Here is a 14,858-nt window from a genome sequence, read left to right as displayed (position 1 = left end):
ACTGGAAGGAGGGAGGGAGGAAAGGAGAGGTTCCGGTGTATTTTACCACTTATTGGGGGTGGGTGTCTGTTTCACCAGTTTGTTACAATCCCATTACTAAATAACAAACCACATCAATCAAAACCAGAAGAAAAGTTGAACTAAGACCGGAACAGAAATAACTTCGTGAAAAACCAGGATGTGGCAATCCGACCTCTTCTGCTCCACCCTAGAAAGGCTGTGGCGAAGCCGGAGGGTAACCAAGAGTCCACCTCTGCGCAGGCGCCGACCGAGCTGCCACCACGCCTTAAAGTGCACCCGGAAGTGACGCGGGTCGCGCTGAGCCAGGGCCGGGAAGGTCTGAGCGAATCGCCTAGGCTAGCGGGCCCGGCGCGCCTCCTCGGCCACTATGAGCTGTACGATCGAGAAGATCTTGACGGACGCCAAGACGCTGCTGGAGCGGCTGCGCGAGCACGATGCGGCGGCCGAGTCGCTGGTGGACCAGTCGGCCGCGCTGCACCGGCGGGTGGCGGCAATGCGGGAGGCGGGCGCCGTGTTACCCGAGCAGGTCGGCCGGGGGCCGAGCCGCGCCCAGGGGTGGACGCTGCGGGCGGGTGGGTGGGGTCGCGCGGCCTGATTTATCTTGGTCCGGAGGGCAGGGCGGATGTGTGAGCTTCCTGTGTCGTGGGTGGGACTGCTGCCTCCTCCGCAGCACCTGCCCATGTTTGCAGTGCCTTAGTCTGTCTCTCTGTCCAGTATCAAGAGGATGCATCCGACGTGAAGGACATGTCTAAATATAAACCTCACATTCTGCTGTCTCAAGAGAATACCCAGATTAGAGATTTACAGCAGGAAAACAGAGGTTAGTCAGGCCCGTGTGTGTGTGTGTGTGTGTGTGTGTGTGTGTGTGTGTGTGTGTAGGATTTTTTTTTCTGGTAATACTTCTTTGGACATTCTTACACAAGTGCCTGAACAGTTAACAAGAGTGCACATCGCATACATATATTTAGATCAGTGCTTCAAGGGTCAACTGGTAACAGTAAAATCTGTTAGATTGCTCTTGCTGATTGATGACCTTGAAAGAGGTATTCAGTAGTTTAGCAGAGTTGAATTGTTAGATGGCTGGGGAGTGACCACATACCAAATGGAGGCTTCTATAACTAAAGTTCATTGTCTCCAAATGTAACATTTCGATATTAGAGTGAACACTAAAGTTAAGATCGACGTTTCTTTAATGTTCCTGTGCAAGATGGAAGGCTAGAACTTCGTCCCCCAAATACATAGTCTTAGGGTTGTTGATGACAGCAGGATGGTAGTTGTCTGATGGAGCCCTTTTACATCTACCATTCCACTCTATGCCCCTGACCAAGTATTTACACAGTGCAGCTAAGAAACGGGTTCACAGACACCAGTTGGAACCAGCCAGAAGGCCTGAACTGCCAAGCCTGAAGGCCTGAGGCCATTCCAAGGACCCACAGGGTTTAAGGAGAGAACTGACTCCTGGGAGTTCTCTGACCCCACGTGTGCTGTGGTTCACACAAATCAACAAAATGAATTTTTTATTTTAATGAGCTCATTTTTGCTTCTAAGAAGTCAATTAGAAAACTGAATTCAAATCCATGCCTCGTGATTACACATCCCATTTTATTTCCACAAGACTCTACCGCTTAGAGAGTTGGTTTTCCTGGCAGTGGTGGCACGCGCCTTTAGTCCCAGCACTCGGGAGGCAGAGGCAGGTGGATTTCTGAGTTCGAGGCCAGCCTGGTCTACAGAGTCAGTTCCAGGACAGCCAGGGCTACACAGAGAAACCCTGTCTCCGGACAAAAAAAAAGAGAGAGAGTTGGTTTTCAGGTACACTGTTCACTTCCGTGGGCTTGAATACTGATTTCCAACTTTGGATTCCCAGTGTCCCGTGGAGTGTCTGAGAGCTCCAGCTGTTAGGAGCCTTGAGACCAGTCTTAGACGTCATTGTCCAGATGTTTGCTTTTGTTGTTGTTGTTGTTGTTAGAGCTGTGGGTTTCCTTGGAGGAGCACCAGGATGCGTTGGAACTGATCATGAGCAAGTACCGGAAACAGATGTTACAGTTAATGGTCGCTAAGAAAGCCGTGGATGCCGAACCAGTTCTGAAAGCTCACCAGTCTCACTCTGCAGTAAGAAACACTGATAAATAAATTGCAAATAAACTGAACTGAAATCGTGGGGTCGTTGCTTTGTTTGCAGAAAACGGTGTTCCTCTTTCAGCATATTTTCATAATCACTCGGTATTTGGCTGTGACATGAATAAAGGAAGGGGATAAGGGCCTCTTCCATCCTTTAGTGGTCAGGTTACCTCCCTCACCAAGGATTTCTTTTCAGCTTGACAGAAAGATTGAGAGGGCTACATAGCAAGCGTAATACCAGCTAGTGTTGAAGGCATTCAGTGACTACTTAGCTGATTGTTGTACATTCTATCGAGCCATAAGTTTTATAGTTCCAAGTCGGATTTTATCCCTAGCTTCCACATAGCAAGCAGTCACTAACTTCATCAAATGACTCAGACTGTGTTATGGGGGGAGGGCTGGTCTTGTTCCTTTGTTTTATAGCAGTTCCTACGCTTTGATCCCTCACTGTTTAACTTGGAGGAGCCAGCAATTACCTTGCAGTTTGTAGGGTGTTTCCTTGCCCTATTTTAGCTTGTACTGTGTTTTAATCTGTAGTAATTAATTGGAAGCAACTATTTACTACAGTGAAAAATGCGCCACATTTCATCTTCTATCGTTAGGAGTTTTAGGCAATGGAATGTTTAAAATATTTGAATGTTTTAAATATCTAAATATTTGAGTTGTCTGTTCTATTACCTTTTTGGTTGGTTGGGTGGGTGTTTTGTTTGTTTAGGGTTTTGTTTCGTTTTGTTTTGTTTTGCACCTAGGTCTCATTTAGCCCAGGCTGGCCTCTTAACTCCTAACCCTCCTCCCTAGGCCTCCCAAGGGCTAGGATTACACGTGTATGCCACCATACCTGGCACCTGGATATCAAACATTCTTTTGAAAATTGGAAATTATTTGAAATGCCACAGATTGATAAATTGATATTATTATAGCTCGAAATATAGTATGATTGCAGTGTAACTTCTGTAGCGTGTACAAAGGGAGCCACTTCCCACTTACTCTTATTTCTCAAGGTTTTAAATAGACATAAAATTCTCCTGCACATGCGTTCCATGGTCTTCATCACTAGGAACCTTTTCTTCATCTTATTTTCACAGGAGATTGAAAGTCAGATCGATAGAATCTGTGAAATGGGAGCCGTGATGCGGAGAGCCGTTCAGGTGGACGATAACCAATTCTGTAAGGTTCAGGAGAGACTAGCTCAGCTGGAGGTAAGGCGCTCACTGCCAGAAGGTCACCTCTTTTTCTTTTATTTATTTTGTTAAGTTCACTGGTTGTGAGTTTTAGAGGCTCTTGGGATGTGTCACCACTGTCCTATCACTGCAGTATAATAATGTTCCCCCTTTTTACAAAAATGTCTCAAAGAGAGGAAGGAAGGAAGGGAGGAGTTCATCTCAGAATGGGGCCTGGACTGGCTGAGAGCTCAAAACTGCCCTGCCTCAGCCTCCTGGGTTGCCTCGGTTGGCAGCGTTAATGTTCTTCGTGTCCTAGTGACTTAAAATTTCAATTTCTCCTTTATTTATTTCCTTTTCAGGAAAATAAATGAATGTAGTCAGCAGCAATCAGGGGAAATGTCAACTGTGGGGCTGGGGACAGAGCTCGGTTGCTTTATCTATTAAGTATATGAATATACTTGAAAAGCAGAGGGGAGGAGGAACAGGTCATGTGTGAGCTGACTTCTCGCAGTAATAGAAAGTCAAATACATAAAATCTAAACTTGATCAAGAAATAGCAGTACAGAAGCTGGGCAGTGTTGGCTCACACCTTTTATCCCAGCACTCTGGAGGCAGAGATAGACAGATCTCTTAAGGTCAGCCTGGTCTACAGAGAAAGTTCCAGGAAAAGAAAAGAAGAGGAAAGGAAAGGAAAGGAAAGGAAAGGAAAGGAAAGGAAAGGAAAGGGGAAAGGGAAAGGGAAAGGGAAAGGGAAAGGAAAAAGGAAAGGAAAGGAAAGGAAAGGAAAGATAAGATCAACCAGTACAGGCAACCCTTTAGAATTATAGAAGTAAATGCCAAGAGAAATATAAAAAGTGGGGCTAGAGAGATGCTCAGTGGGTAAGAGCACTGGCCAGGGGACCCAGCACCCACATGGTAACTCACAACTGCCTGTAACTGCTGCACAGCACGCAGTGCACAGATGTACATGTAGACAAAACCTCACATAAAATGAAGAGACCTTTTACAAATACGTCACAGAAGAACAGTGGGGTGCACCTGGGAGTGGAGCGCTTCCTTGGCATTCTTGAGTCCCAGGTTGGCTCCCAGCACTTCATAAACTAGGTGTAATGATGCACGGCTCTAGTCGCAGAAGCTTAAGAGTTTGAGACAGGAGGATTGAGAGCTTTGAAGCCAGTCTGGGATACTTAGTGAGTTTTAAGGCCAGCCTCTGATGTATAAAACCCTAATTCAAAAGGAAAAAAACAAATCTAAAGGGCTGGAGAGATGGCTCAGCAATTGAGAGTACTTGCTGCCCTTGGGAGGACCTGAGTTTAATTTCCAACACTTACATGGCCACTCACAAGCATCCCTAACTCCAGTTCTAGGTCATCTGACACTGTTTTCTGACCTGAAGGAATACCAGGCATGCATGTACCATATATCTACACATACATACATACATACATACACATACACACACGCACATGCATAAAATAACATGAGTAAACACCTCTGGTCTATAGTGGCCCACATCTTTAATTTTGGCACTTGGAAGGCAGAGGATCTCTGAGTTTGCAGCCAGCCTGGTCTACAGAATGAGTTTCAGGACAGTCAGGGCTGCACAGAGAAACCTTATCGCAAGAGAGAGAGGGGAATGGGGATGGATAACAAGTAACATCATGGGTTTTTAAAAATGTAATTATATGTGTATGAGTGTAAAAATATGCAGAGAAGACACTTCAGTGGGTGGTTTGAAGACTTGACTGGTTATTTCTGGTCCTATAGTGGGCCCTTTGAGAAATTCCAAAAGAAAAAGATAAGGTCCCTGTTCATATCTAATGAAGGAAGGACAGAGTACAGAATGGTATATAAGTGCTAGAAGAAAGATTAAGAATACTATGACTGAAGAGATAGCTCAGCAGTTAAGAGTACTTACAACTCTTGCAGAGGACCCAGTTCCCAGCAGCCACATTGTGGCTCACAACCATTTTTAACTCCAGTTCCAGGGGAACTGATGCCCTCTTCTGGCCTCCAAGGGCACTAGGCACTCAGATGGTGCTCATACATAAGTGCATGCAAAACAATACATACACATAAGTAAAAAATAACTCGAGAACTAAGAAGCCGTTTATATAGTAGAGGATTTGTTCAACCTCTTGGTGAAGCTGAAAATGCTGTAGTTTATCTTGGTGTCCTGTAAAGATCTGGACATGGCAACACACACCTGTAATCCCAGGACTTAGAAACAGAAGGGTCAGGAGTTCCAAGTCAGGCCTCACCTACTACATAAGACCCTATCTCAAAATAGACAATAATTTTCTACAAAAAGGATAAAGATAGAGTGTAGCTAGAAATCAAAGAAAGTGATAGGTGTCAAGTATCAAAATTAGCAATTAAATTAGGGACCAGAGAGATGGCTTAGTTGTTAAAAGCCCTTGTAGCTCTTACAGAGGATCTGGGTTTGATTCCTAGCACCCATATGGTGGTGACTCACGACCTATGTAACTCTAGTCCCAGGCCATTCAGTGTCCTCTTCTGACCTTCCAGGGTACCAGCCATGCACATGATGCACAGGCATCCATGGAGGTAAAACATTCATACACATAAAATATTGAAATAAGTCTAAAATGAAAAGGCTTAATCGTTTAAAGTCCAAGTGTGGCAGTGCATACCTCTAGTAATCTGGAGGCAAGGTCAGGCAGATATCTGTTTAAGATCAGTGTGATCTGCATATCAATTTCTAGGCCAGCAAACTCCACTCAGTAGGACTTTGTCTTAAAAAAAAAACAATTTTTTAATCTGCACGCCTTTAATCCCAGCACTTGAAAGGCAGAAGCAGGTGGATTTCTGAGTTCAAGGCCAACCTGGTCTACAGAGTGAGTTCCATGACAGCCAGGGGTACAAAGAGAAACCCTGTCTCAAATAAATAAATAAATTTAAAGCATTTGAAACTTTAAAAATATTTTTCCACTGTGATGAGATGCTGAAGTGTAGCTCTTCACAGCTGATGTCTTCTGGGGGTGGGGAGGAGAGGACTAGGTTGTCTTAAAGGGGCAGAACACTGGAAGTTTGGACACGCTCCAGTGAATATATGGGGAGCACAAATTGGACTTGGTATTTTTTTTCTTTTTTTTTTTTTTCTTCTTTTTTGGGGGCTAAGGTGGCAGGAGAATCATAAGGGTGAAAGGTGATCAAGGGAGGACTGGAAAATGAATGGGATTGGGATAAGTATGTGAAATCTCCAAATAATCAATAAAAACATGAAGTTAAAAAACATGAAGTTTAAAAACATTTTTCCAGCCGGGCGTGGTGGCTCACATCTTTAATCCCAGCACTTGGGAGGCAGAGTCAGGCAGATTTCTGAGTTCCAGGCCAGCCTGGTCTACAGAGTGAGTTCTAGGACAGCCAGAGCTATATGGAGAAACACTGTCTGGAAAACCAAAAAAAGGGCTGGTGAGATGGCTCAGTGGATAGGAGCACTTGACCACTCTTCCGAAGGTCCTGAGTTCAAATCCCAGCAACCACATGGTGGCTCACAACCACCCATAATGAGATCTGATGCCCTCTTCTGGCACATCTGAAGACAGCTGCAGTATACTTATGTATAATAATAAATAAATCTTAAAAAAAAAAAAAAAAGAAAAACCAAAAAAATTTTTTTTTCCTCTTTCTGGCCCAAAATAATATGTTCTGACATAGTTTAACAATTAAAACACATGAGATATCTTTTCTCCCCAGCTTGAAAATAAGGAACTTCGAGAGTTACTGTCCATCAGCAGTGAGTCTCTGCAGGCTGGAAAAGAAAGCTCTGTGGCTCCTGCCTCTCAGGCCATCAAGTAACTGGACTTCCGAAGGCTGGCTGCAGCTTGCCCGTCAGAGCGAGAAGCCGTGCCCTCCTCTCCAGCCGTGTCCAAGAGTCCTGCCGCAGACTTGACTTAGTGTTGGGTAGAGGTATGGGGTGGCAGTTTAGAATTGCCACTTGGTATTCATTGTCCACTAACTAGTTTGGGGTGTACTAGTGAAACTAGACAAGTCTCCCATCGCTGGGACAGAGACGACATTGTCACTCTAGTCCGGAATCTCTATAAACTGTTACCTGCAGTTCAATGTTGTTTTTCACAGCTTGGAAACACTGAACACTTTTATTATAAACCAGGATTTTATTTTATATAGGATTATAAAAATTCCTTCTAAGAGTTTTTCAAAGATTTAACTTTTTAAAAATACATATTTGGTGTAAACCTAGATTTTTTTTCTTCCACTTGTAAAAGTAGCATGACTTCAAAGAAGCAGATTGACAGTGTCTCTGAGTGACATCGCTCGTCTGTGGGGTTTGGTCCTCTCTGGTGCTAGGAGTTGGCACTTTGTGGTCAGGTGTCTTTGCTCTTAATTTGAGAGAATCTATTAGTCCCCAGGAAATATGCTTGAAAACAAGTAAGCCGGGTTCGGGTTGTTCCTCCTCCTCCTCAAGGATCCACAGTCATTCAGAGAGTGCTGAGGAACTTGGGCCTGCCCCATCATGTACAGGGAGCTATTAGATGTACATGATTGTGCATGTACATTGGACTTAAATGCCAAAAATAGCTTTTATTTATTTGATCAAGTAGTTTTCCATTCTGTCTGCCTAAGGAGTCTTCGGCTTAGGTGGTTGCCTCATGTGAGACATACACACACAGACACACACACACACCTCATAGGTTCCTAGCTCCTAGGCACTTTCATGGACACACAGCTGCACTGTGCAGAGCAGCACCACTGGGATGGTTTAGACTGGCAGCAGTACTTTGCTATCTTTCAATCTGCTGGGTTTTCACATGGAAGCATTTTATTACTCACAGAAAGTTACCACATTCCTGATGCCATGCATTCAGGCAATCAAGAACAACCTGAGATTCTAATAGCTCCCTGTCAGTTCCTTCTCATCTTGGTTTGCTGATATGTCAGGTTTATAAATAATTCTTTTTGCACTTTTTGCCCAGATGGACTTTGGTTTTTGTTCCCATGTTAACTTTCACTCCAGCTGCTCCCCTTGATGTGTCCCCTAAGGGCCCCAAGTGTGTACTCCACAAGCCCATTCAGGGGTGGGTTCCTCTACCACTTGTCAGCTGTCACAGCAGGTCCCATCACATTGAGAGCATTATCAGACAGTCTATTTCAGCAGTGAGCATGGTGTCCCTTTTTCTGCCTTCTGTTCCCTTTGCACTCACTACAAAGGTCTTTGCATCTAGCTTTCAGAGGAATCTCGCCATTGCAGTCCTGAGGGTAGAGCGAGCTTTCGGTGCCCTGTGTCATATAAATTCTGCCTGGTGTTAGTGCTGTGAAGGTATTACAGAGCTAGCACATTGAATGGAGAAAGAATGTTTCACACTTGTGTGAAGATGCTAATATCTCTTGCAGTGGATGGAAGTATTTAGTGTATAAAATTTTAGTATGAAATTATATTTACTAATAAAAACCTTTTTGAGAAGATTTGCTAATTTTACTGAGAAATGAGTCTAATTAAGAAGTTGAGCTGGAAAAAAAAAGAAAGTTTAGCTGGGTATTGGCGATGTACACCTGTAATCCCAGCACTTGGAAGGCAGAGGCACATCTCTTGAATTCGAGGACATGCAGGTTTACCTAGTGAGTTCCAGGAGACTACACAGGGAGACCCTGTCTTGAAAAAAGCAAAAAGAAGTATAGGAGATTTTTTTTCATATATTCAGCAGTATAAACCTTTGAAAAGCACATTAACAACCTATTCATTGCAGAAGTCCTGAATGCATAATTTACCACTGAAGTCTATTTCCATGTTTCTTAAAATGCACCTAATGAAATAGAAATTTATGGATGGAATCTGGAAACGACAGTACCGGTTTAAGAACATGTCTGTTAGGGCTAGGAGATGGCTCAGCAAGTCTAAGTGCTTACCAAGAAGCCGGATGGCCTGAGTTCAATTCCCCAGAACCCACATGAGGGAAGGCGAGAACCAACTTCCACAGATTACCTTCTGACCTACAACACACACACAGAGAAAGTGTGTATGATGTCCTGTGCAAAGTATTTCACTAGGAGTTAAAAACAAACCGACTTAAAATGAGAAGAGTGGTAAAGGGATATTACAGAGGGGGGGATATAGCAGCGCTGTTCCCCTCTATGCTGCCTGCCCGATAGCAGCAGATAAATTGGGCATGGTGGCACATGCCTGTAATCCCAGAATTTGGAGCAGAAGCAGGAAGAGCAGAAATCCAAGGTCATCCTTGGCTACACAGTAAATTCAAAACCAGCCTGGGCTACAAGAGACCCTGTCTCAAAAAACTAAACAAAATGTTGTGCAGATAATTTTGATGCAGTGTGTTAGATCAGATATAAGTGTAGGATACAGTACAGAAAGGGCTGTATTATTTGAGAATCCAAAAGTTGACCAGGGAAGGGGATGGGGGAGCGGTGGTGCTAGGAGGAAACCTAGAAAACAGCTGCAGAAGCGAAGTCCAAGGGGTCCTGCAATGGTTACTACCTTATACTAAGGGGTTTTCTGTGTCAGCTGACACAGCATCCCCACTTCAGTTCTTTACAGTTCTATACATACTAGAAGGTTCTAATTTGTCCAAAGTGGAGCCAACACTCAGGCACTTTCAGCACATTTCTTAAGGACCAAGTTAAGGCGCCTTTAAATGCACATAACTCTGGAGTTCATGGATCTTGATTGGCAAAGTCAGTCAACAGGGTAATTAACAGGGTAAGAGAGACACTATGGCCTGTGTGTTGCGAATACCGTGACTTCTGTTTAGTTCATGCTGCTGCATGTTCCCTAGGAAGTTGTGCCTGTGAGTGGTCCTCAGTGTGGAGGGAAAGGGTGCATTTCTGCACAGGGTGTCTCTTTCCACATTGGCTCCCGTCTGTGATGCTGTTATCTTGTTATAGGCTACTGCTGTGTCAGATGTCATGCCCATGTGGAAGACAGGGAAAAAATAGAAAACTGCCTGCCCTACACTACAGACACATGGGGAAAGCAAACGTTTCCAGAAATTCTAATGGAGTTCTCTCCATATCTGCCTCACTTATTAAATAGACATGTCTAATTGCAAAGGAAGCTAGGTACACAGCCGTGCCAAATAAAATCAGTACTGAGAAAACAGTAAGGCCTGATTGTTACAGTAAGGCATTTTACCTTAAATATAATTTTTAACAAATTAAAATTATTAGCTGCAGGGATGCCTACATTGAGTCACTAAGAAAATGAGCAGTAGTGGACACTGTTATTTCTTTACTGACTGCTCAATGTCCTACCCATGCCTGGGTAAAGTTTCCCTGCCTAATGTGGCAGAGCCTCCCTCTTTTCTAAAGAATCTGGAAGTACCAGTTACCTGTTTCCCAGCCACCTTTGCATCGAGGGAAGATTCAGCTGCCTTGAATTTCAAAGTTAGTGAAAAGTTAGTGATATGGCAAAGCAGGGAGCCACACAGAAACCTCTGAACCTGGGGACCAGCAACACAGGCTGCTGCTGTGTTTGGCTCCATAGAAGAGCAGCAGAGCAGGTCTGGAGTGCTAGTAGGCAGCTGTGGAAGACCCAGTGTATGCAGTGGAGACTGGAGTCTTACTGCAAACATCCTTATAGAATTAGATGCAAACCTCTTAAGTCTCATTTCCTGGCTGCCCAAGAGATCTTGAGAAATACTTTTAATGAAATTAATAAAATCATTTTTGTTGAAATTACCCTGAGTTGCCTTATATCTAAGAAATCTGATCAGGAACAAATTTCTAAACAACCATGCACATATAAATGTTATCAGTACTTTATTTTTGCACTTAACCCCCCCCCCAAAAGGGATAAGATGGCAATGCAGGCACGTTATCGTGCATTCATTACCTAATTTAAGAACTCAGTTATTACCAGTGTGGGGACAAACGCCTGCCTAGCATACACAAAGCCCTGGCTCAAACCTCAGGTACCACAAAAGCAAAACCCAATATTACCAGTACTAGGCAGGCCACTTAGCCCACTTTTAATCCCAGCACTCTGGCTGGAGTTAGCAGCAGGTAGATTTCTATGAGTTCAGAGATGAGCCTGATCTACATTTTGAGTCCCAGACAGTTAGGGTCATATAGTGAGACCCTGTCTCAAAAAAAAAAAAAAAATGAGGCATGCTTTAATCCCAGCAGTAGAGAGGCAGAGGCCCACCGTTCTCTGAGTTCTAGCCTGGTCTATGGTGAATGAGGGCAGTGGTGCTCATTTTTTTTAAATCCTGCTTTTATTTACCCCAGGGGCCCAAGGGTCCACACTTCTCAACAGAAGCACTTTCTAAGCAGTTGTTATTTGAGGATGCTGTGAATACAACTTTGTTGCCTTCACCAGTGCTCCTCTCTCTTTAAAGTAAGATCTTTTGTGTGGTCAGGCCTGGTAGCTGTGTAGTGAGATCCTGTCTCAAGAACACCTGTTTTGAATGTATGTGTACATGTTCATGTGTGTATGGGCAGCAGGCACTTGGGTGCCATGGTGCACATGTAGAGGTTAGAGGCTAGTAGCCTCGGGTGCCAGTCCTTGTCTCCTACCTTGTTAGCTGCAAAGTCTCTTGTTTCCTCCTGTATACATACACCAGGCTAGCTGCCTCCTGACCTTCCAAAGTTTCTCCTGTCTCCCCCTCCCAGCTGACCACAGGAGAGCTGGGTCCCAGCTGTGTTGCTACCTCACCTGCCTATATTGTGCAGGTTCTGGGGATTCAAAATCAATTCCTCACACTTGTGTGGCAAGCATTTTACCGTAACTGCCTGCTCCTCTCTAGGTGGCTTTCTGGGACTTTGTGAGAGCCCAGTCTGGAGGGACTCCCAGGAGCTGGGGCTTTCCCCCTAACTCACTAACAACTCATGGTACCTCCCAAAACAGCTGAGAGTCGGGAAAAACAAGATTTATGAAGCTGCTAGCCACACAACAAAGCATACTAGTTTACAGTATAAGTAAGAGTATACTAATGTTCAAAAGGCATAGATTTCTACGTAAAATTGTAACAACCACTTATTTTCATTATCAGTTATGCACTTTACATAATTGTATGTGCTATGCTCTTACAGGACCAGCACCGTGAGTTTGTCTGCACCAGCGTCACCATGAAGACATGACTAATGCACCTCCCTACAAATTCACTACCCTGTGACATCACTAGGCAATAGAAGGTGTTCAGTTCCATTAAAACAGAACCACCTTCCTATGTGTGGCATAATACAGATCAAAGGACATTAAGTGGTATAGAATTATCCTATGTAATCTCTATCTCATCAAGAGGAAATGTCAAACAAAACAAAATTGGGGACACTGACAAAATAGGTGACTGACATTCTTCTTTTTTTTTTTTTTTCTTTTTTTTTTTTTTTTTTTTGGTTTTTCGAGACAGGGTTTCTCTGTATAGCCCTGGCTGTCCTGGAACTCACTCTGTAGACCAGGCTGGCCTCGAACTCAGAAATCCGCCTGCCTCTGCCTCCCAAGTGCTGGGATTAAAGGCGTGCGCCACCACGCCCGGCGACATTCTTCTTCTATCAAGGAATTAAAGACCAAGGGCTGGTGTTATCACTCAACTGTTAAGAGAATATGCTGTTCTTGCAGAGGACTCAAGTTTGATTCCCAGCACATCAGGCAACTCACAATTGTAATTCTAGATCCAAGGGATCTGACATCTGGCCTCCATGAACGCCCACATTCATGTGCAGTGTACATGTAAAGACACCCTCACATGCACGCACGCACACGCACACACACTCGCACACGGAGGAATAAAATACATCCAAAAAGTAAAGGCAGAAATAGAAGAGATTGGAGAACTGCCGTGACTGAGGACTGTGGATGAAGGCAGTGACAGTCCTAAATGTGATCCTGAGAAAGAAAATGGCCATTAGTAAAAACCCAAGCAGATTTGTAGTTGATTTGTATTATCATGTCAAAGTTAATTGCCCAATTTTGGAAAATGTTCTTTTGTTATATAAAGGTATGTAGGAGAAGCTGGTTGAAGTGTTTCTTCCTATTCTTATAACTAAGTCCTCTGTAAGTCTAAAATTACCTCAAAACAAATCCATCGCTGATGTCTGATGAGGCTTAGCATAGTGTTTGCTTTTTAAGATGCACATTCAAGCATTCCCTCTATTTTCCCTGTGATTCACTGTTTCTTATTAATGCATAGAAATTGATGATATAGCCATGATGCTACTACATTGTTTTACACATGACTACCCTCCTAATCTGTTGGTCTTGAAACAATAATTTTTTAATTTTTGTATTGATTCTTTGTGAATTTCACAGCTCATAGCCCAATCCCACTCATCTCCCTGTCCTTCTATATCCACTCTCTGCCCTTGCAACCTCCCCCAACAGAAAAAAATAAAATAAGATTTAAAAAAAGAAAATCTTGTGGAAACCGTGGTGTGTCATAGTGTGTCCCACAATATACCCTTCTATCCACACATCTTTACTTGCAAATGTTCATTGCAATGAGTCATTGGTCTGGTTTGAGGCCTCTGGCTACTGCTACACTATCTATACTGGATCTTCACAGAGTCTTGGATAGCCCGAGGTTGCCCTGTGTCGTGGAAATCCTGAAGATTTGAATCTGCAAGACCTGCCCCTTCACATGCTCCAGCAAACCATAGATGGAGTAGATGTTGGGGTGGGCCAACTCAAAGCCTTGAATCTGGGCCTGGGAGGTAACTGACTTGATCAGTGCACCGACTCTCATGTGCTCACACCACTAGGGCAAACTCTCAGCCAGCAACCAGGGCCAGATCTACTATGCTGCCCAGTTCACGTGAAGTGCAGGGCAACCAGTGACGGGTGGGGACAGCTCTCCGACTCTCATGATCTTGGATCCAGCTGACCCTCCTACCACAGGGAAAGGCAAATGGGGAGACATATTCCCTGCCCACGCCACCCTACAAACCCCTCTAACTAGGGTCAACTCTACTGTGTTGCCCAAGCAAAGGGTGGAGCCAGCTCAACACAGTGCTTTAAGCAGCAGTTCAGAACAGGGACCTCTGCATGGTGGTAACAAGGGCCTGGGACATCAACACAGACCCCAGCTGCCAAAGAACCATGGACCCAGACATGACCCCCAGTAGCAGCCTAGCCCCAGATGTCCCCATGTCCTCAGTTGGCAGTACAGGCCACTCAGATCAGCATGTCCCCCCTCAGCAACAAAGCCCTCAGCTACCCACATGGTCTCAGGTGGCAGCTCTGACCACCAACATCTGCTTGGCCTTTGGTGGTGACTCTGGCCACAGACATCATGTAGTAGAACCAATTTAAGTTTATCCTTTCTACCTTACAAATAAATGAGACTCAGTCTATGGTTATTTTATTTGGCTTTGACAATTACTGGTGGCGGAGGGAGCCTAATCCACTTTTCTAACTGCTGGCCTGGCTGCCTCCCCAGTGGTATTCCCCAGGGACTTGCTGTTTCTCCTGGCCACTTGATCACGGTCCATCTCCATTTGTGGAGCCTTCTCTTCTCTTTCCTCTTGCTTCTCCAACCCCAATCAGGCAACTTAAAACCCACCTACCTCGCCGGGCAGTGGTGGCGCATGCCTTTAATCCTAGCACTTGGAAGGCAGAGG

The 14,858-nt window shown here is 44.4% G+C and overlaps 1 protein-coding gene across 2 annotated transcripts; it reads left to right on the top strand.

Annotated features, from left to right (window-relative positions):
• Positions 1–297: 297 nt before the first annotated feature.
• Positions 298–12,595, top strand: Sike1 (suppressor of IKBKE 1). 2 transcript variants are annotated; one of them, XR_015046689.1, is made up of 6 exons: positions 298–547; positions 736–841; positions 1,988–2,130; positions 3,225–3,338; positions 7,023–7,235; positions 12,333–12,595. XR_015046689.1 is itself a non-coding variant. In XM_021158315.3 (5 exons), exons 1-5 carry the CDS (start codon positions 389–391, stop codon positions 7,122–7,124), a joined length of 624 nt encoding a protein of 207 aa, XP_021013974.1. In that variant the 5' UTR covers positions 298–388; the 3' UTR covers positions 7,125–12,589. The 2 variants fall into 2 exon arrangements, 1 of the variants encoding a protein (XP_021013974.1); XM_021158315.3 differs by having other exon boundaries at positions 7,023–12,589.
• The last annotated feature ends 2,263 nt before the right edge of the window (positions 12,596–14,858 follow it).

The sequence above is a fragment of the Mus caroli genome, unplaced genomic scaffold (genome assembly GCF_978045245.1).
Source record: "Mus caroli unplaced genomic scaffold, Mus_caroli_1 scaffold_3, whole genome shotgun sequence".
Taxonomy (NCBI): domain Eukaryota; kingdom Metazoa; phylum Chordata; class Mammalia; order Rodentia; family Muridae; genus Mus; species Mus caroli.
Note: the sequence above shows the minus strand (reverse complement) of the source record. Positions and strands in the feature narration are given on the sequence as shown.

Coding starts and splice junctions, on each gene's coding strand:
- Sike1 (XM_021158315.3), top strand. CDS start 389: ATGAGCTGTACGATCGAGAAGATCTTGACGGACGCCAAGACGCTGCTG. Junction 842..1,987: donor TTTACAGCAGGAAAACAGAG/GTTAGTCAGGCC, acceptor TGTTGTTGTTAG/AGCTGTGGGTTTCCTTGGAG. Junction 2,131..3,224: donor CTCACCAGTCTCACTCTGCA/GTAAGAAACACT, acceptor TTATTTTCACAG/GAGATTGAAAGTCAGATCGA.